This window comes from Polypterus senegalus, chromosome 18, assembly GCF_016835505.1.
Source record: "Polypterus senegalus isolate Bchr_013 chromosome 18, ASM1683550v1, whole genome shotgun sequence".
Classification (NCBI taxonomy): Eukaryota; Metazoa; Chordata; class Cladistia; order Polypteriformes; family Polypteridae; genus Polypterus; species Polypterus senegalus.
This window is the reverse complement of record NC_053171.1, coordinates 47,651,508-47,674,885: the sequence shown is the minus strand read 5'-3', so window position 1 is coordinate 47,674,885 and position 23,378 is coordinate 47,651,508. Positions and strand designations below refer to the sequence as shown.

The 23,378-nt window shown below is 39.4% G+C and overlaps 1 protein-coding gene across 4 annotated transcripts in view; it reads left to right on the top strand.

The window, feature by feature from the left end:
* The window catches only part of samd4a (sterile alpha motif domain containing 4A), a 90,545-nt gene that overhangs the window by 31,026 nt on the left and 36,141 nt on the right, over positions 1-23,378 (top strand). For all 4 annotated transcript variants that reach the window (XM_039742033.1, XM_039742032.1, XM_039742031.1 and 1 more), the window contains exons 3-5: positions 9,920-10,423; positions 18,296-18,559; positions 18,736-18,845. In XM_039742033.1, coding sequence (XP_039597967.1) covers positions 9,920-10,423; positions 18,296-18,559; positions 18,736-18,845 — 878 coding nt within the window. The remainder of the gene's footprint in view (positions 1-9,919; positions 10,424-18,295; positions 18,560-18,735; positions 18,846-23,378) is intronic.

Below are 23,378 nucleotides of genomic sequence, written 5' to 3'. Positions count from 1 at the left end.
GTTTGGATTTGGAGATTGAGAAGAAGCCTTGATTAGGCTTCTTGGGTATTTGTTGTCAAAACATTGCAAGCAAGTTGTTGTATTGGATGTGTATAGTGATCCAGACTGGCATCCATTGCAATTAAGCCAGCGGAGGAATTATAAGGCCACGAGGTACATGTCAGCAGCTGGTGGCAGCAGCAGGAGTCTGTCACTTCTTCTGAGGAGCAGTACAGTAATCAAGGTGAGGAGTGATACAAGCTCAATAAGCCATTGGCATATAAGTTGCAGAGATGAATCTATTTAGAATCAGCATAGTGGTTTTAACTGAATCTTTATGATCAGTCCCTGTATTCAAGGCCACTTTCAATCGAAATATAGACAGCACTGTTGGAGAGCTATGATCACACAATTAATCCTAACCCTCCCTCCAATGCTAAGAGGTCTGCCCAGGTCTTCCCTTACTCCTGTTTTTAAGGGGACTTGGAGGCAGGTGCTTGGACGAATGACACCGGTGTCTTCGCCACTCTCTCTGGAACAATGGCGTGACAATTTGCAAATTTTTTGCATTGCCTTGTCCCCTTGCATATGTGTCTGGGCTGAAGTACTTCCTGGAGGCCTTTAACACATTGCATATTTTCTTGCTTCAGCTCTGTCCTCCTTCAGGGGTCAAGTACTTGCAGGCATGGCTCTTTACATTAAAAGCAGCTCCTAAATAAACTGGCACACTTCTCTTGGCAAATATTTTGTGAATGGCCCTGGATGCAGTGCATTCTAAAAATAAAGAGCCCTTGCATGCCTCTCAGATTAGGAGAGCCCGACAGCTGAGTAAACCTGTATTAGGAGAAGTAGCCACACTGTCCATACCAGCCTCCTGGGTGCTTTCTGGCATAAGTACAGATGCCATCTGCCTGGGTGCCACATTGAACAGTTTCCACAAGTCACAGTCTGGGAGGGAAATGGTGGCACAGCCAGACAAGCCTGATTTTTCTTGTTGGTTGTCAGTGCAGCGGTTCAAGGCCTGTGAATTAAGCCAGTAACAGCACCATGCCAAGGGCTGGTTCCTGCCTCGTGCCTTGGGTTTTAGAATGTTAATGTACTTGACTGAAATCATGCATTTTTATTGGTTTATAAATGGAAGTATCCTATTTAGCCAGGATGCTTTACTAATAGATAGATAGATAGATAGATAGATAGATAGATAGATAGATAGATAGATAGATAGATAGACAGATAGATAGATAGATAGAATGGCACTATGTAATAGATAGATAGATAGATAGATAGATAGATAGATAGATAGATAGATAGATAGATAGATAGATAGATAGATAGATAGATAGATAGATACTTTATTAATCCCAAGGGGAAATTCACATAATCCAGCAGCAGTATACTGATACAAAGAAACAATATTAAATTAAATAGTAATAAAAATGAAAAGAATTAAAATAAAATTAATGTTGGCATTTACTCCCCCGGGTGGAATTGAAGAGTCGCATAGTTTAAATAACAGAAGCAATTCTCTGCCTGTCTGTTGTAGAACGTGACATTTTAAGGGAGAAGTTTCACAGGTGGCATGCTTGTGTTTCATATCCATATTTGCTATCCCTTTCAGTGGCTCCTTACCCTAGTTACCCTAGATTAGTTACCCTAGTCGTACCATAGATTAGTTATGGTCTGCATGCCCCGAAGATGACAATAACACATTAAAAGACACTGGTCATATCATGAAAATCTTATATCAAAATGTGAAATACTGAGACAACAGAGGGATCAAAGCCGAAACTAAAACACACACAGGCCTGACATTCAACACACAGGATGTACAGGCAGAATACTTTCCATCCATTACCATAGTTCATCTCAGCCTGGTTCTCTATCTGATTTTTGATAAACCAGGTCCGTTTTTGATGGGGTGGAAATGATGTTTATAGAAATGGATGTATGAAATACTTAAGACTTCAGAAGGTGTACTAGAGTAGGCTGGACAGGACTGTATCACACCAAACAGGCATGTCTCGTACCTGACCACACCATTGTGATATTTACACCTTTGCCAACATGATTATTTGTGGAGTAAAAGAAATATTTCAGCTCAAACTAAAGATGGTGTGTTAATACAATAATGTGAATGATGTTGGGCCATGTCCAAGTTTGAGTAGGACAGGGCCTTGAATTGGGAAGGATGTGTGAAACATTTATTGCTTTCATTGATTAAGATGAATGATGGAGAAAAATCAGGTTATCACATTGTATCCAAATACTAAGGCATCCACAGTCAAATACAGGTGAGAGTTTGCGCCTTGACTCTGAATGCGTTTGCCTGTTGAATGAGCCCGCAGAATCGGTCCTACCAGGAGAAGTGATTTGAAACATGGAGGTGGAGGACTAGGACACAGGCTGTGAAGTCTCAGGTCAAGGAGATACTGTTGTAGAGTTCTGAGGATGATTCTGCAAAGACTTTAGCTGAGCAAAAAAGGCAATTACTGCATAGAGAAAAAGAATGGTTTGTTTTTTTAATCATTAGTTACAATTTCAGTACAAATCCTTCTTTTTTTACTAGAGAATGATGCTTGGGAAGAAAACAATGTTTTGTTACTATGCAATATGTTATTTATTATCTAATACTGTATGTTATTTAATAACCAACCTCGTTAGTTAAAAAGAGAGAAACTGGTCAGACAAGATTTTCTACACAATAGTAGACAGTTCAGGTTAGATTCCTAATCTTGTAGTCCATTGGTTTTGAGCCTCACTGTTCAACTAAAAGACTGTGTTTGCTAAAAGTAATATATTAGTGAATTTCTGGTATTAACATTTTTACTGAGGAGCATATGTGATGATTAATCGAGAATAAGTTGATGACATCTCTTCAAATTCTAAATAGCAATTTGACAAAATATTTGCTCACACTTTTCTTTGAATGGTGTTAACTTCATTGTCTAAACTGTTGAGCTCTCCATAAGCCTCTTGGTGTGATGCAGTTTTAAACCAAGCCCAGGACCCTCCCCAACATGCCTGTGAATCACTTCAGTAGTCAGGGATGCTTTTCCAGTTGCTCCAGGGACACCAGACCTATACTGCCTTTAGTGATAACCTGGTGCTCCTGCATCCCTGAGCCTTCAGTTGCCCTTAAAGAGTCAGGTCTTCAAGATATTTTCCCAGGTGTTTGGTCTGTTACAGGACTGGCACAGTTTCCTATTTTCCCTTCTGGTTCCATTTGACCTGTAGTTACCAACAGAGTTTCCTTTCCTTTAAGGCTAAAGCTCCTTTACAAAGAGAAGATGGGGGTCTCTGCTGGTAACTGTGTCATCTGCTCCCTATCATTAATAGTATATTCTCCCACCCAGGGGAATCTCTGTTTGTATCCCTCTGTTTCTCATGCTTTTGCCTAATGTCCTTTAGGAGAACAAAGCACACATACTGGGATTACTGGCAGCGTTATTACAATGGTATGTGTAAAGCCTTTCGTGGTGCTGCTGGTGGATGTCTCTTTTTCTCGCTCTTTTGTCTTTTTTCCCTGGAGGCTGCCTACTATACTCTGCCCTGTCCTGTGGTGGTTTTGCCCATAACAGCCTCTATAATTGCTTTGGCACCTCACAATGTATAATATTTACAGGCTATAAACCTGTTACATACTAAAGATCAAACTGAAGAAGACAAAAGAACACTTGTTTTCGTAGTTACAATAATTACAATTAGTTATACATTACACATAAAATCTCAATATACTGTATACAACATTAAGTCTGTGACAGACTTATTTGTGACAGATGGAAATGAATGTAAATGTAAGGTGCTATACTTAGAAGTAAAACTGTTAAATCGGAATACAAAATGTGAGGGCTGAGACTTGAAAGTATGAGGATTTCAAGTCTCAGTGGATTCTTTCTACATCTAGATAATTAATAAGGTTAACAACATGTTAAATTATACACCACAAGGTAATGAGCAGTTATGCTAAAGCTACTGTATATTATAGAGTAGCGAAGAATAACCAGGAGTACTATGTAGAGGTTTGTTCTCCAAGTTATAAAAAAGACAGACTATAGTATTAGTAAGGGAAGTCTAGAAAAGAGTGCATGATGAGGTTTGAGATATGAGAAAGGGTTTTACAACTTGAAACTTCTCAGTTTAACCAAATGGAGATAAAGCTGTGAATTTCAACATGTACCCGATTAAGAATTTTCAATTTTATTAATCTGAAATAATATATTGTATTAGAATTTCACTGTATTTTGCACATGTTACTCTCCTACTACGACTATTAAAGCAATATTCTACCCAAAAATAATATGCGTACTAATATGTTAATTATCCATGCTGTTTGTAGTTATGGGAATAAATGCTTTTATTTGTTGTTTTTATGGAGAATAGAGATAACAAAATTCATGATATGATAAGCATAAATGGAGACCAATGCTGAACAATGGCAAACAGTATCATAAAGAGTCAAGTAACAGATAAAAAATAATCATCTTTGGGTAGAATATTATCTTAAGTAAGAAGTAAAACAAATTGGAGGAAGTACATTAGCTATGAAATTAATTAACACAGTGGATCCAAGCTGATACTTTAAAATGAATTATTCTTAAAGAACATCAGGACAAGATGGAATCTTCTTAATGGTAAATTATGCACAAACATTTGAAAGATTTTTCCACACAAACAACCAAATGGAATACATTGAATAAATTACCGGGGAGTGTGCTTGACAGTATAACTTTAGAAACCTTTAAAACTAAACCTGGTGATTCCAAATTGGGCCTTGTAATTGTTTGCTGGAGTGGGCCCTACAATGAACTGGCACCTTGTCCGGGGCAGTTTGTAGCCTTGCGCCGAGTGCCTCCTGCATCCCTAAATTTGAGTTTAAATAGGTTTTAGAATGCAATATAAATAAAAGCTTTCAGATGCAAAAACTATTTGAATTGAAAAGTATCTCCTCTGAATTGCCTGCAGGTTCATGTGTTGCTTGTGTATGTATTTAGGAGAGTGAGACCCCTCTTTTTGTTTTGTTCCTTTTAAGAGAGTTAGAATTTCATGTTAAAAATGACACATTCACTCTCTGGCCTAGCTGCAGGTCGCCTACTGTATGTGAAGCTGGCACATGTAATAAAACAACAACATTCAGATGTGTTTAATAAGTAAATAAATGAGCTAAGCAGACCCCTTAGTGGTTGTCTGAGACCAAATAGTGGCTGGCGTGTGCTTTACTTGCCCTGAGACGGGCACTGAACTTGAAGCAGATCTAAAAGAGGAAGTATTGTCCATTCCTGCAGACAGAGGACCTCTTGTACCACCTGGCCTGCAAGCTGGCAGACATGGTACTGCTTGTACCAACAGAGCTGACAAGAGAGGAAAGAAGGGTGGGGGTTGCTGTCCATGGGGGCCTTGGGGAAGTTGAGCCGTTTGTCTGTGTTACCAAGGGGAGTGAGTCCTTGAGGGAGGTGTGAGACGGCGGGATGCAGGCCAAGTGAACTGCTGCATCTAATTTTAGGCACAGAGTGCTATTGTGGGTCATGAGGACTTGATTACCAGCTAAATTTAGCGGAGACTCACAGTCAGGAGCTGCGCAAACAAGACTCATGTGGTAGAGTCACGTGAGCGGGACTGGCAAAGCTCGGCAGGGTGAGGCTAACTGACAACTCCTTCTGTCTTTGTGGAGTGACATTCAGACGTATTAACACCCCTCCACCACCAGTAGTGGCCTGCTTTGTCTCACATGAACAGCTCTACCGAATGGAGGCCCAGGGTGTTATGCACTGACTTGCCGCAAATTTTTCTGAGTTGCTATGGCAACAAGTGTCCAAGGGCTGCATGGAATTGTTTTAAAAAGTCACTTTTTTGATGACTATTTTTTTTCATTCTACTAAGGATGAGGTCAGAGTGCACTAGCAGAGAAGAATCATACCCTGAAAAGGACTTCTCTCGGATACCTAGGTTGAAAGAGTAAACAAGAAAGGCAGACATTCACTGTGAAAGGAGAACAAAAAGATGACAGCACTGCTGTATAAGACAAGTGGAATCCCGAACAGAGGCACATATAATGGCTCACCCTCAGCCAAGTCACACGGCCATCCTTTCATTTTCACAGAACTACTAATAAAATAACACTAAAAAGTTACTTAATTAAAAACAAGTGCATTAAAGCTTTGCCACAGATTTGTTTTGGTGACCTGACATCGCATGTTCATTTTAATCGCTAATTATTTATTCTTAAGGATGTCTAGGGTTGGGTGCAGGAGTAGCACAAGACAATGAATGGAATTTCCCCTTGGGATTAATAAAGTATCAGATAGATAGATCTATCTATCTATCTATCTATCTATCTATCTATCTATCTATCTATCTATCTATCTATCTATCTATCTATCTATCTATCTATCTATCTATCTATCTATCTATCTATCTATCTATCTATCTATCTATCTATCTATCTATCTATCTATCTATCTATCTATCTATCTATCTATCTATCTATCTATCGGCCGGTTCCTGCATTTCAACAGGCTGGCCATAGCGTTTCACTGTTTCCAAATAATGAAGATGCTTCATGCTACAAGACAAAACATTCCACACTTTTACAGTTCTTTTTTTAAATAATACGTTTTCTCAAAATTTGTTTGATCGGCTCTTAACTAATTTCCACGTGCGACTCTCATTTGGCACTCAAGCAGGGCAGGGACTAGATCATAAGTAGTTTCTGTTGAGAGCTTGGTAACCTTCAGATTGAATGAAAACACAACAGGTAGCAGTGATCCTGTAAGATCATCACGCTGTAGTGTTCATTTACAGTCAGTGCTGTTCTTAAAAAAATGGTCACCCTGTGCTGCCTGTGATGGTAGTGTGGATGTTGGCTGGTCAGACTGAAGTTTTTGCACAACATAATCATTTACAAGTTTCCATGTAGGCTATTCCATTATCCTTATCCATGTAGGACTGGCCACTTCATAAAGCCTATTGTCAATGTATGGCTGTATCTTTGTAGAAGCCATTAAGCTCGATCAGTTTGTTTTGTCTGTGTATGTTGGTCAATTTGTATTGTCATATGTGATGGAGCCTTGTTCAATGCTTGTGTGAAATATATTCACTTAGAAGGGGTCATGTAGACTAAGCTGCAAGTGGGGCCCATAGAAAATAGGAGCCAAATACATTGAATAATAAACGGAGACTATAAAAACTTCATAATAAGGCAAATTTGTGTAAACTGTACAGTAAGTGGGCATCATATAGATTGGGCAAAAAATAATGGACACATGGAGACTGAGGGCCTTTGTGTAATGAACAGTAAAGGAAATGCATGTAGAATGGACAATAAATAAGAACCTTGTGGGCAGGACTACGCCTGAGCAATGGTGACAGGCCAGGACATAGAATCAACATATGTTGGCAATAATTAAAGTGAACGCTGAAGTGAACAGAACAGAAAAACCATGTAAATTGCAAACAAGGGCCAGATAGACAATATATCGAAATGCATGTGGACACCCCTCCAAATTATTGAGTTCAGGTGTTCCTGCTACACACATTGTTAACATTAACATAACATTGTTAGCATAAAATCAAACACATAGCCATGCAGCCTCCACTGGCAGTAGAATGGGTTGTATTGAAAAGCTCAGTGACTTTAAACATGGCACTGCCATTAGATGCCATCTTTACTGCAAGTTAGTACATGAAATTTCTGCTCTGCTAGATCTGTCCTGGTGAACTATATATGCTATTATTGTAAAGTGGAAGCTTCTATGAGCAACAACAGCTCAGCCACAAAGTGGAAGACCATGTAGATTCCCAGAGCGGGCGTTTGAGTAATGAAGCACATAGCACGTGAAAATCTCATATCTTCTGTTAAATAATTCACAACAGAGTTCCAAACTCCCACTGGATGCCAGTGTGTGTCAGTAGCTTCATGAATTGGGTTTCCATAGCTGAACAACTGCACATAATTCTAAGATCACTATGCATAATGGCAAGCGTTAGCTGGAGTGGGTAAAGCAAACCACCTTTGGTCTCTTGAATGACAGTGGAGGTGTGTTCTCTGGAGTGAAGAATCATGGTACACTATGTGACAGTATGATGGATGAATATGGGTTTGGTGGATGCCAAGAGAACACTACCTTCTGGACTGCATAGTATCTACTATAAAGTTTGGTAAAGGAGAGATAATGGCGAGGCTATATTTCAGGGTTTGGGGTAGGACACTTGGTTCTGTGAAGGGTACTGTTAAACCTACACCTCAAGAAGACACTAGACTATTGTGTGCGGCCAACTTTGTGGCAAAAGTTTGGGAAAGGCCCTTCTCTCTTGCAGCATGACTGTGCCCCTGTGCACAAAGCCAGACTCATAAAAACATAGTTTGATGAATTTTGTGTGAAAGGCCTGCACAAAATCCTGACCACAACCCTACTGAACACCTTTGGGATGAATTAAAATGTCAATTGCAAGCCAAGTCTTCTTGTCCAACATCTGTGCCTAACTCCACAAGTGCTGTTTTGGCAGAATGGACACAAATTCCCACAAACTACACTCTGAAAGCCTTCCCAGAATAGTGGATGCTGTTATAGCTACAGCAGCCTGGGGGCCAACTGTATGTTAATGCCCATGGTTTTGGAATTTTATGTCCAACAAGCTCATATGAGTGTAATGGCCATGTGTCCACAAACCTTTGGCCACATAGTGTACAAAGAACAGTTAATGGAGTCCATGCTGACTGAACAGTAAGTAGAAATAATTCCGACGGAGCAATAAGAAGTGATAGTGAACACAAGGCAGTAAGGAACCATGAAGACTGGTCATTACATGTGGATTGGGCTTCAAGTAAGAGCCATGCTATGTCAATATTAAGTTGGGTCAATGTAGACTGGACAGTATTAGGGGCCATGCAAACTAAACAGTTCATGCACACTTGATAATACACATTTTTAAGAAGGTCTTTATGGTGTCAACTTTTTTTGGTGGCTTTTAGCTTATCATCATTCATTCCTTTATTTTTCAGTCCCACGTATTCTTTTCTATCACCTCCATTTCCGTCACCAATACCATATTCACTTCAAAAGAGGTCATCCACATGAAGCTAAGCAAATTCGGGCCTGGCCAGTACTTAGATGAGAGACCATCTAGGAAAAAGCTTGATTTGCTAATGGCTGAGAAGTGGGTGAGGTCAGCAGGGGGCACTTACCCTATAGTATGAATGTGGATCCCAATGTTCCAGTGCAGTACTGTAAACATAGAGCTTTCCTTCAGCTGAGACATGAAACTGAGGTCCTAATTCTCTGTGATCATAAAAGATCCCCGGGCATCCTTTGTGAAGAGTAGTGTGTATTCTAATGTCTAAGCTAAATTGCTCACCATGGCGTAGTCATTCTGGACCCCCTGTCTATAACTGGCTGTCCCTCTCACCACTTCATCACCTAACAGCTAATGTGTAGTGAGTGTACTGGAGCAAAAATGCTCCCGTCGCATCATCCAGGTGGGTGTTACACATTGGTGTTGAATAAAGTGGCTCCCTACCCACTGAAGTGCTTTGAGTAGTGAGAGAAGTACTATATAAGTAAAGAAAAATTATTATTATTATTATTATGAAAATAATATCAATTTCAACATCACATATAACATTTTCAGTATAGAAGTGTGTCAATCTTTCCATTTTAATTGAATTTTCCTGTGATTGCAACAAGGTCCTCATACTGTATGTCTGCTTCACTGCTGGGCAGGGCAAGCTGTTGTGTTCTGTTGGTTATGACTTAGATGCTTCTAAAAACTTGGATTGGGTTTCTTATTATATCTCAGAGTAAGATTTGCATCTTAATCATGTGATATTTTTCTCAGTAGTTGGGTTCTGGTGTCCATGATGAATGGTCACTCAGCAATATATTCTATTAATAGTGGTCAATGTTTCTTAAAGCTCATGTCGTTTCTTTTATTTCTAATTCTGCAGCTTTGATCAGCCAGTGGAAGGTGGAGCCCAAGGACCGGGCCATCGCTCTGATCCTTGCTCACTTACCTCTTCTTAAACCAGGTAATGAAGATGCCAAGAGCGAATACATGAGACTGCTCCCAAAAATTCTGGCCCATTCCATTGACCATGGCTGCCACCTAGACGAAAGTCGGCAGCTCCTGTCTTATGCTCTGATTCACCCCGCCACCTCACTGGAGGATCGGGCTGCCCTGGGTCTGTGGCTAAATCACCTAGAGGAGCGAGCAGCTGCACGAGGTGCTGATTCTCTTGAGCGAGCAACCACCCCTCATCACCAGGTGTACCATCCCCAAAGACGTGGATCAGATGATCGTGTCAATGGTTGGCAAAGCCCGCGAGACTCGGGTATTGGCAGTGGTGGTTGGCATCACCAGAGCTGCGAGAATGGACATCTTTCAGTCAACCCAAACGCCTCCATCCCCAACACCATCAACTCAATTGGTACCTGTAGCGGGTCCAACAACGGTGAGTGCTAAATTTTTCTCATGAAATTCTTTGAAATATGATGGTGATGGTACTGAATTTTATTTTGTAGGCCTGCATAACAGGAGAAAGTAATCACAAGAAGTGAATGTAAATAAACAAAAATAAAATTCCTGACTCCTACAAAGGTGTTGATGCCATATAGAGACTCTTTTGGAAATCTCTGTGGTGTACTAAAGAAAAGAAGTTCTGACCTCCATTACTGCTTCTTTTAATGACTTGCCTTCACTCTGTATTAGTTGGTCATACTATCGGTGTTCATCTTGATCATGTAAACTGGCTTTCTAACGAGACACTGACTCTGGTCTTGTTAGCTTGGCTATTGGTCATAATAGATTATCATACTGAATACGTGGAGGGTGAGAACTTTTCATAAAAGACCTACAGTATGTGTAACATTTCTGCATCATTTCTGATCCAGCGTGTCCATAGCATTTCTTCTCATGGTGTCATTACCAATGCTAGGACGACACAGTCTTTGAGTCTTGTAGGCCCCTCTTGGCTTTAGATAGACTTTACTAATGGCAGTGGCTTTAGATCTTCTTTTTCTTCTGTGATTTCTAGGATCACCATATAAGAAATCCTTCTGTCTAGTGAGGTCTTCTTATTGATACAGACCTTGTGGTCTTGCTGTGTTTTGGCAGAATTTAGCAGTACCTCTGGTTGTTCAGAGTGTCTTTCCAGTGTCCAAAATTCTTCTAGTGCTGGCTTCAGATGTTCTTATAGGATGATATCTAACTCAGTCCTGATAATATTTTTGTGTTTTTTGATGTTCTCTTCTGGTGGCTCCAAGCCATCTTATTTTGCACTGCCTAAAAGCAGTACATAAAAATTAAAACATTGGGACCAGTTAGTACCATTGTTTCACAGTTTCACAGAACCAAGAAACAGGGTTCAAACTCCAGTTCTGGGGTCTCATTTATAAAACGTTTGTGTGGATTTAGGTGTGAAAATATGCATATGCCAAACAACTAGAAAATGCATACACAAAAAATCCAATTTATAAAACCAGGTATACAGTACTCACATTTACATGCAACTGACCATTAATAAATCATAGTCATGTTGTAAAGGTGAATATGTGAATGCGTCTAAAAACCCCACCTGGTTGCCATCCTGAAACAATGGACTATGCTAATCAATCTCATATATATATATATACACACACACACAATCGGAGTGCCGCAGACCTTCATTGGCTGGTACACCAACCTCCCACCTGACATACTGAGACACAGCCACCTGCATTTGAGGAGTCTTATGTCATTCTAAGCAATTGAGTGTGCACGTGTGGCATTATAGAAGGTATGCAAAAATCTACTGTAGATACACATAGTAACAGAGCAGGATAGAGATCCACTTGATTGATCTTGAGACTTTAAGAATTGATATTGAATTGTTTCAATGAAAAATAATGACTAATCAGAAAATCTATATTTTTACCCAGGCCTACAGGCTACTGAGCCACAATGTTTGTCAGTCTTATCTTGGCATCACAGATGATTTGTACAGTAATTACTTCATTCCCACTAGATGCCCTTATTACAATATGAGTACTGTAAAGTGCTCTGATTACATTAGAAGAATGGAAAACAGCTGTAAATTGGCTTTTCATGTTGGCAAAAACATGTCATGTATTATGTATGTACAACAACTTCATACAAAAACTGAATGTAGTGCCTCACCGGTCAATTAGCGGCTTTCAGCACATGATAGAGTGAAGCTTGGCTGAGATAGTCCTGACTTGTTGGTCAGTTCCCTGAAAAGTGACAACAGGTAGCCAATATAAACTGATTGCAAAAACAAAAAGGTTGTTAAGTGAAAATATTCAGCATTGGCTCACATAAATGGAAACTAAAATAGTCTGTACTTCATATTCAGTACTTTTCAATTTGATATGTTTGTCACGTCAATACACAATATAGTAACCTCAAGGTGATAGGAATTATTATACGCACGAGTCATCACTTACCTGGCTTGGCTGCATTTCCCTACTTGATTCAATGGTGTTGTCATTTCTCTGTTTCTCCAAAATGTTACATATGGATGGGTCAGAATTGACATGCAAGTTCTCAAAAAATTTTCCTTTACAAATAAAAATTTTGTGTGGAAAGCTGAGTGTACACATTTTGGACCTCATTTTTTACATACAGTACGCAAGTTTTATAAATCAGACCACTGGTCACTATCATTGTAGAGTGTGCATTTTATTTTTGTGGCTTTGCCGGTCTCCACCTTAAAAGCGTAGTTTGCCACAGTGGCTGTTTCTACTGCTTTTATATATACTGTACAGGCTGTGGGCCCTGAATCCATAAATTAAAAGGCCCTGAGAATACAGTAGACCCTCAACTTACCTGACTGCAACTTTATACAAACTGGTGGTGGATCTTAAAAAACAAAAAAGAGGTAAAAGATTGTAACATTTTAAATCAATGTGGCACAAGGCAGCATGCTTTTTTCATATTCTGAAACAAGGGCCTTTCCTACTGTCTATTTGCTGCTGTCACTATTGCATGAGCCTCTCTAACAGTCTTACAGTTTTAGGGTACTTTTGCTGTCTTTCATCCACACCAGTCCAACTGCAATTCAACATACTATTTTTATGTTCACTCTGGCACATGGACAAGTGAAAGAGCAAGTGACGTGCTTGCTTAATGCTCATTCAGTCTAATCCACAGTGGGATGAGAAGAAGGAAGATGTGGTCCTCTCCATACTATTATCCTGTCTTGTTCACCCTGATGTGTGATGTTCTGAGAATGAGGGAGTTGTGCTTATGCTACTTAAATACTCTTAGTCCCTTTCACACCACTGCACAAGGTGGTACGAGGAAGAGTGAGATACAGTGCTTTTCTGTTCTCAGCAGTCCCAAACCACGTGGCACATGTACTTCCTTTGTCTTACTCCATGCACATATGTTCTTAGTGTTGAGTTTAACTGGTTAATTGTCATTTCCATTAAACAATGCTCATTTGTAACTCTAGTTGTACTGAGCTGAAAACAAGGTGCTGTGTCTGCCTCAGCTGTAATTTTATGAACTTAAAGCACAGAGCCTAAGTCCGTAAAATGACATTACTGTACATGGGCACATTGTGTTAATGCACATATATATAATGTGGCACGTGGATGGGGGTGGTACCCAACCGGGACGCCCAGGACTACTCCTCCTCCAGACAATGAGGGGGTGACCGTCCTGGTTGCTTTGGGGACCACAAGTAGAGAGCATTGAAGCTCAGCCCTATTGGGGCCCGTGGTCACTGCCAGGGAGTGCCCCAATGCCTACAGAGCCCTGGACCTCAGCACTTCCGCCACACCCGGAAGTGCTGGGGGGAAGAGGATCGGGGACACCTGGAGTGCTTCCGGGTATGCAGCCAGCACTTCCGCCAGACTGGGGAGTGCCAGTGGATGATTGCCGGGAAGCACCTGGAGCACATCCGGGTGACTATAAAAGGGGCCGCCTCCCTTCATTCAAGGCTGGAGTCGGGCGAAGAGAAGGACAGAGCTTGAAGGAGAGGAGTGGAGGCGGCCTGAAGACTGAGGCATTTGAGTGTGAGGCCTGGACTTTGGGGAGGTCTTTGGGGTTTGTGTGTGCACTTGTTATTGTAAATAGAACTATAAATAAATGTGTGGTGGTGCTTAAACATGACTACCTGTCTGTGTCCGGGGCCCGTTCCACAATACTGTACATGTTAATGGCTACAAGTCATGTTTACACTTAATTTAGCAGTATTTCACTATATGCAAATTTCCACTATACATGATGCTTTGAAATGTATACCTCGCATAAGATAAGATTAGAATGTATATTTTACATATTGTGATATAAGGCAAAAATTGCGCCCGGCCCGGCACAGACTGACCAAGAGGCACGTGTAAAAGCACAAGGATCTTTTATTTTTCTTCACCTGTGGGACACGTCTTCCCCGTGAACTCCACAGGCAATACACTGTCTCAAGCACTTAAACAAAACACACAATCCTCCACTTTGGCACCACCACTCCTCCCAGGCAACCTCGTCCTCTTCCTCTCGATTCTGGCTCCTGAGTGGTGGCTGCTGGCCCTTTTTATAGCCCACCCGGAAGTGCTCCAGGTGCTTGATCATCTGTTGCTAATTGCACCTCCGTGCGGGGTTGTAGAGGGGTCCAGCAAGACTCCGGAATCCATGCAGGACCCCCTGGCGGCCATCCTAGATCCCCACAGGATTGTGGAGAACTCAATCTCCCATGGAGCCCTGTGGGAACCTGAGGCACCAATGTCACCCAGGGAGGCTGCCACCAAGCATCCCGGGGGAGGTACTGAGGAGCCCATGACTGCTCCCACGGAACATATGCAGCAGGGGCGACCTGGCCAGGCATGGGGACCCGGCCGCCCGTTACAATGTACAGGTAAATTTCCGTTATAACGAAGTGCCAGGGACCTAAAAAATATTTCATTGTAATGAGATCCTGTATTTGTTACTATAGTGCTTTCTTTAACTTGTATCCAGGCATTTGCACTCATTTCAGTAGCTTCTTTCATGTTACTTTTAATCTCCTCCTACCTACAAGTTATGCTGACGAGAATTTTTCTCAGCATTTCCTTGCGATAATACACTTTCAGTGTGCGAATGATACCCAAATCCAATGGCTGAAGCGCTGCCATGCAATTGGGTGAGAGGAATTTTATATCTTCTGTGGAAGATTGTCCGTTGCTGGGGCATATCGCTGTGGTGAAGCGCCACAGAAGCAAATCATAAAAGATCGGGGTCGCACTATAAGTCCCTGTCTTGCACCCCAAAACACAAGGCTTAGTCTCAGTACTTCAGCAAAACCAGCTTTATTCAGCTTGAAACATGAACGGCACAGTTATTTATTGTAGCATGATCTGCCACTCTGCTATACACAGACACAGCAGTCAGGCAGGATCGTGATCAGATCAGTGATCAAGTAATCTTGTTATCTGCATTTACAATTTACGTGCTCCTAACCTTGCATCACCCATCGAGGTCTTTTCTGTTTACTTTAGTGGAGAGACGCAGCATATCTGTGAGCCTGCTATTGCCCTGCACTGACGCGGAGATCGCACTTCGGGACGCTCTTCGGCTTGCTCTCTAGTTGGGGGTGGTCCCAAGAGAGTTTGCAAACCTCACATTTTCTTGAATGAGTGCCACATTAATAGGAATGTTTCTTGAATGAGCATCACTGAACCACATAAATATGGCTTTTTTGACATCTTCAAATGCAGAAGTTCACATACGTTTGCAACTCAAGATTTTTCTACTTTTTTTGCTGTGTCTTTCAAGATAGTTGACAGTGTCGATGGCGAAATTCCGAATTCACTGGCAACGTGTTTTTTCTTTTTGCAGCAATCGAGAGCTGCAAAAAATTAAAGTTTTTTTTTCTAATATGAACTGTTATAGTTTTTCTGTGTCTGCCGTTTCTATGGGAGGGTGACAATGAGTTAAATTCCAATGGATGTTTTTCAGATGTTGACGAGCAATAAGTAAAAGGTATCACCGAAAACTGCAGGAAACAAAAAGGCAAAAAAAAAAAAAGTACGAGGAAAGTTTGAAGAAAGAAAACAATGACAGTGTTTCTGTTTGGAGATCGTTGTGCACAACTGAACTACGGCCACAGAACTAACTGCTCTGTGGATGATTCATTCAAGCATTTCAAGGTCTTTTGTGAACTTCGTTGTAATGAAAATATCTGCTGAATGTACTTCATAGTAATGAGATTTCTATAGACTCGTGTCATATGGGGAAGCTGTCGGGACCATAACAATACTTCATATGAAAATGAAATGAAATGAAATGAAAATGTTGTTGTTAAGATATTCGTTATAATGAAATTTAACCCGTATACTGTGTGTATATGTATATATATATATATATATATATATATATATATATATATATATATATATATACATATATATATATATATATAGAGAGAGAGAGAGAGTCTTATATTTACAGTAGATAAATATTTGAAGAAGTATTTGAACAAGTACAACAAATCACAACATTGGTTAAAAAATGCACTACTGCATTTATATGCTTGTTTTTAAATTGAACTCTTAGGAACAGTTTTTATGATATATTCAAACTGTACTTGCAACAGCTAACTGCACTTACTGCAGCATTCTCACAAGCCGCTCATTTCAGAAGGCATGCTTGAGACATTGATAAACCCTACACCAGTACTGATTTGGAAATACAGGTAAATTATAGCAAGAAGAATTTATAGAGTACAGCAGTGCATCTTGTATTGTGCTCAACACCAGTTCTCTAACATGGCAGAGAGAGAGAAAGCAGCCAGATTCCCAATGCTTGCTGATCTGATCAAATCATAGGCTATCCCTGATACGTATGTATGTATGAATATTGTCACCACGGAGAGGTCTGAACTTCATGCAGAGTGTAGACATTTTCATTTGTCTTAAAAGGAAATATAACATTATACATTTTTTTGTAGATTGAGTCAGGACCCACAGCTAATTGGTCAGTATAGCATTCAAGCAGGATAAAAGGCAATGCTTGATATTAATTTTGAAAACAAAAATATACATATAAATTCAAACGGTTTTATACTGCAGTAGCTGCATTTTACAGATTTATAGTGACCTTATTGTCAAATGTGCAGAGTACTAATCAAAATGCCACACATCTTATGCTACTGCAGTGAAAATATTTTATATTAATATTTGATTATTTTATTTTAATAAAAAAAAGATTACAAAAACATACATTAAAAAGTTATTTTGCAGTGTTCTGATTTATAAATGTCTAATACACAGTAGACATACAGTACATTTCTTTTATGAAAAAGTATTATCAAGGGAATATTGCATCTTGAAGGCTGAACTGCAATATGAATTGCATCATGGGCTAAGTGTATTGACTCATGCCTACTATTTTCTAATCTACTTATCAGTTTTAGGGTTACAGGAAGCCAGGTGGGGACGAACCCCATAGTCAAGTGCCCACTTTCATACACTATACTCAGTCACACTTGGCCAGTTTAGAGAAACCAGGTAATGTATCCACATCTTTGTGAAGCAGGAGGAAAGCTACAGTACCCAGAGAAAAATCCACACAGACAAGGGAAAAAGGTACAGACGTTTTCAGAGAGTGCCCAGGCAAGGTTTCAGGCCCAAGACCCTGAAGATATAAGCAGATCCATCTTCTGGTATTTCAAAAAATGAGAGTGAACTGGTTCAAGGTTATGATGAGGCCAGCTACTATTTTTTTGTTAAATATGCCAGAAGAACAGAATGTGCTCAATATTTTTAGAGAAAATCAGGCAAAAGGTAGAATGGATTAGTCAAGGCATGACTCTTTTAGTACAGGGGTAGCTGAATGTTATATAAAGGAGTCAAATGAAAGTCTAAATTAAAGCGTAAAGAACAAGTAGTACAACAATATGACTTTGGAAGCTATAGAGTGCAAACAGCAGGAGCCGGGCTGCAATTAAAGAACAGGCCAGACTTCAGAAAGAGATAGTGACATAAAGACTTTATGGGAGTGTGGAGGACATAGAGAAGAATTAAGACTGGAAAAGCTCAAGAGAGAAGGTGAGCCATAAGAAAGATAATGAAATCATAGCGGGTTACGGAGCATGAGGGCTTTATAGGTTCATAGTATCAGGACACATGGGTTGCTTTTCCTCCCACTAGTCACTTCAATGCAGCTTGTGCAAAAGGTAGCAAGAATAACTCGGTGGTCAGTGAGGCTTTATGATCTTTGACACTATGGCCCAGGATTTCAGCTCTTGCAGCTCCTTAACTTACAACAGCCAAGTGGGAGAGTATGTGGAAAAGATCACTGATGAGTATGCTGTGCCAACTACCTGTTTTTTTTTCCTTGTTTCTTTCAGTCCTCTCCAGTGGGCATAGCCCTCTGAAACGTTCAGTGTCTCTTACCCCTCCTATGACTGGGCCAAATCAGTCAATGGGTCATGGCTGGCTGTCCCAGGAGGACCTTCGCTCTCGGGGCCCCATTTCCGACCATGCACCCCTTTCTCCCCAGAGTAGCATAGCATCTTCAGGCAGTGGGGGCAGCGAACATCTGGATGACACACAGATGTTGACTACCAGTTCACATCGAAACACATTCCATGAAGATGGCAGTGGCATGAAGGGTGAGTTTAATGTGCATTTGGTGTCCATGAGTTTTAGAAGCTGTGTAGAGCTGCTTAGATAATGGAACATGTTCTTCAGTATCAGATTGGTGAACTAAGCAATGGCTTTGATGAAAAAAATCCTATGGAGTATAAGTCAAGAGACATTTAAATTATGTTTTACTTTGTGTTCAAAGATGTGCCAGCTTGGCTGAAAAGTCTCCGTCTGCACAAATATGCCAGTCTCTTCTCAATGATGAACTACGAGGAAATGATGTCCCTTACAGAGGAAGATCTGGAATCACAGGTATCTCCTCATGATCTACCTTGGTTAAAACTTATGCAAACAATCCTGAGTGGTCACATGGGCAAAACCTAAAGATTCAGCTGTGTCAGTTGTGGCCAAATATTGAGCATCCATTTGTGGGTTTGTTCATTAAGACAGAATCAAAATATGCAGTGGCATTGCTATAATAAATATGAGAAATCACATAGACAGTATCAAGAAGCCTATATCTAAAGTTAAATGCATAATTCCAGGATATATAATGATTACATAAGAGGAATCTGCATAGCTCTTTGCTAGAAAGCACAATTACATATCCATCTGAGTTTTGTGCTCATTTAAATAAAATCAGACATTCATTTGAGTTAAGTGGACAGAATAAGAAAGATTTTGAGCTGAGATTAAGTGTTAGTTGTATGAAATTGAACATCTGTATGAATTTAGTGATCAGATATTCAACTGGGCTTAGTGATCAGTTAGACAGAATCAGATAAATAGCTGGGTCTGACATTGGGGGTCAGAATTCCCATTTAATAATAATACATTTTATTTATTTGTAGGCGCCTTTCTAAACACTCAAGGACACCGAACAATAGACAAAACACACATTATAAACAAAAGTAAAATACAAAAGTTAAAATCAGACAGAGCAATTGTAATCAAAGAGACAAAGCAGTCTTAAACAAATGAGTTTTAAGTTTAGATTTGAAAAGTGAAAATGATTCAGTATTTCTAAGCTCAGATGGTAGTGAGTTTCAAAGCTGGGAAGCAGAGCAACTGAATGGTAAGATGGACGAAGGGGACAGTCAAGTAGATGGAGGAAGAGGATCTAAGGGTACAGGAGGGAATGGCAACATGGAGGAGGTCAGACAGATATGGAGGGGCAAGGTTGTGGATAGCCTTAAAAGTTAGTAGGAGAATTTTGAATTGAATTCGGAACTGAACTGGAAGCCAATGAAGCTGCTACAAAATGGGAGTGATATGGTGAATAGGGGGTTCAGTAATGTGCGGGCAGCTGAATTCTGGACCAGTTGAAGCTTATAAAGAGATTTGCGAGAAAGACCAAAGAAAAGGGAATTGCAATAATCCAGACGAGAAGTGACAAGGCTATGAACAAGGATATCAGTGGTGTGGGGAGTGAGGGAGGGGCGAATACGATTAATGTTACGCAAGTGGAAATATGCAGACCGGGAGATGTTATTGATGTGGGACTGAAAGGATAAAGTACTGTCAAGGATGACACCCAGACACCTAATCTGTGGGGAAGGGGAGACAGAGGAGTTATCAGTAACTAATGAAAAATGATCAGTTTTGGATAATGTTGATTTTGTACCAATGAAGAGAACCTCAGTTTTGTCACAATTTAATTTAAGAAAATTTGAAGAAAACCAGGATTTGATTTCTGCTATGCAATCAATAAATGAGGGTGGAAAGGAAGCAGTAGGTTTGCTAGTGAGACAGAGCTGGATGTCATCAGCATAACAGTGGAAGCTAATGTTATATTTATGAAAGATATTACCAAGGGGAAGGAGGTAAATAATGAAAAGGAGGGTCCCCAGGACAGAGCCCACCTGAAGTAACAGCGGTGGGTTGGGATGTGAAAATTTTAAGCTGAACAAACTGAGTGTGGCCTGAGAGGTAGGATCTGAACCAATCTAGTGGAGTGTGGGTAATGCCAATCGAAGATAATCTATTGCTTTGACCGATATTGTTATGGAAGTATCTACAGATTTATTTTTGGAAATACTTAAAGTACATCTGAAGAGTCAAATTAATTCATACTCCTTACATAAAAACAAATGGCAATCTGAAATGGCATAAGAACTAGTGAATGAGTTTCCAAAAACTTATCAAGCATATTGTTGCAATTTTGGTTTGTTTCTGTTTTGTTTTCTGCATTCTGTGCGCTGTTCTAGTTTATTGTTGTGGCATTTTTAATAAGTGTATTGCTATTATCATTATGTCATGACTTCAGTATATAGTTGGAAATACCAAAAGGGGGACTTGCTCAAAAGAAAGAAAACGCAAAAATGAAAGAGAGCAATGCAATACAGTAATTGGACCTATATTACAAATACCTACAACACAAATGTATTAAAGCAAAGAACAAAGCTCAAAGTGAAAATACATCATTGAGCAAACAATATTATAAATGAATTTACCAATAAGAAAATATCAAGCAAAGAAAATCAGCTGTCAGATTCATCAGTTATGATCTAGAATTAAATGATTACAGTATATGCCCATCCTCACTTCAGCCTTGTAATTTCTAGAATTTGTTTGGTATCTTTCAGGTTTTTAATGATGTTTTGTTCAGGCGTCTTTTGGACATGCTTAAGGATTTTGTAGGACTCTTTAAAAGTTTTCACAGAGGTGTTTTGCAGGGAATATATGATTGACATCATTTCCTGTCACCATTTTCTGGGTGGTGAGGTATTCGAATGTTGTGACGTGATCATTGTGCATCCAGAATGTCTTTTTTAACTTTTACTTATAACATTTAATGCTGGTGATCATGGTACTGAATAGGAGGTGTCATTAACTTTGTGAGGGCAGATACTGGGTTCACCTTGGCACCGAGAGACAGAAATGTTAGATCTATGCTGCCACTCTGCCTATGTTAAAACATATGTATTGATCTTACTACATTTTAACGTGAACACAACTAAATGCATACCTATTACTTTTGTTCAATTCTTGTCACTTGATTGCAAGCTACATGCAAGCTTAATCTCTCTATCAATAGCGGCCACTAGACAACCAAAAAACGCTTGTGCACAACAACACTTGCACTTTTTTTTAGTTTCAATGAGCTGCTTCACTCCTTGCTCATTCCAAAATATGAGGTAGTGACTTAATGTAAAAAACACTGCAAAATCACCCTGATTTTTTTTTTACCAGCAGTTTACAAACCTTACCATTTTAACAGAATAAGCGTTTGGCTGAAACTGCGCACAAATGGATGCATAAGAATCCATTAAAATGTTTAGATGTGAATAGTGTCATTGAAAATAGTGGCTAATAACTTCACAAGCGGTTTAGGAGAGTTCCGGCCTAGTGCTAAAACGCTTCAAAAATGCTTAGGTGTGAATGGGACTTTAAACTTATATCATTCACTCATATACAGTAAAGTTAATGAAGTACATGAAAGTGTGTAGACGTCAGGGATAACACTGCAAGTTTAATGATTCATTTAAACAAATCAGTTTTGGCATCTTTGGGTTAAAAATGTAAAAAGCATCCCTGAGTAACCCAAAGATTTTTTTTAGCATATTGGGTTAAAATCTAAAAGTCCTCCCTGCTTAATAGAGCCTTCTTATAGTCACTGCCCCAGCTTGGCATGTAGTGGACCCTTATTTTCAGTCATTTGATGAAGCTCTGCCTAGTGTGAGCAAATAATAATTCATACCCGGCTCCACTATAGAGGGCCATAAACCCTCCAAAGATTAAATCTACTGACCATTTTAAATGAACCAAACCACCAACAAATGCTGATATGAAATACTTAAAAGTGTATTTTATATTAAATTAATTTATTTAATTTGGACGTGGGTTTTTGGTAAAAATCATTTGATACACCTGGGGGAGTAAATGCGAACATTAATTTTATTTTAATTCTTTTCATTTTTATTACTATTTAATTTAATATTGTTTCTTTGTATCAGTATACTGCTGCTGGATTATGTGAATTTCCCCTTGGGATTAATAAAGTATCTATCTGTCTATCTATCTATCTATCTATAAGAAGAACTAAATCTCCACCAAGCAGAATGAAATCAAAGCAATAGAAAATTGAAAATAAAACAACTCTAAAACACATTTATGATCGAGGGTAAAACAAGGCATTTGTAACAGATGAGGCAAGCAAACGAGAAATAAAAATAAAGGTGATGTTGTGATTTGCACCACAGTGACTGTCGAAAATAGCCTGAAGAAACACAACAAAAGACACACCTAACCTCTGTGAAGATTTGGAGCCACTCAACAGGCAGCCTATTCCTAATTCAAAAGGGAAAACTAAAAAAAAATGGCTAAGACTTTTAAACAATAAAAGGCTTAAATTGTCCCAAAATGGAAAAAGATAGAAGAGGCAAAATTTTAGAGCAAACAAATCCAAAATTCACAAATCAAAAATAGTGCCCTCCAACAAGAGCCCAAGTAAACTTCCAGGAAATAGAAATGATCAACAAGAATAAACAAAACATAGGAATCAAAAACAGATCACAATGCCAAAGCTCCAGCGTAAGTGGAGTTTCCCTTTAAAAACAAGCTAAGGCCAGTATTCCCAGCTGCATGATCAGGAGGCGCCGCCATCTTTGGCCCTACATAAAGGAGACAGGGAAGACAAGTAAACACTACGTAAATTATTTACAACACAGAAATGAAAAGTAAACATCACAATATTAAATTACTACTAAAGATAAAATAAAAATAAAAACATAAAAATCTACAAAATAATATTAAAAAACTTTGAAATAAAAGAAAATATACTTGTGGGACACTGGCTAAAATTAACAATAGAGCTTTGATTGGAAAGGATGATAGTGGAAAGAA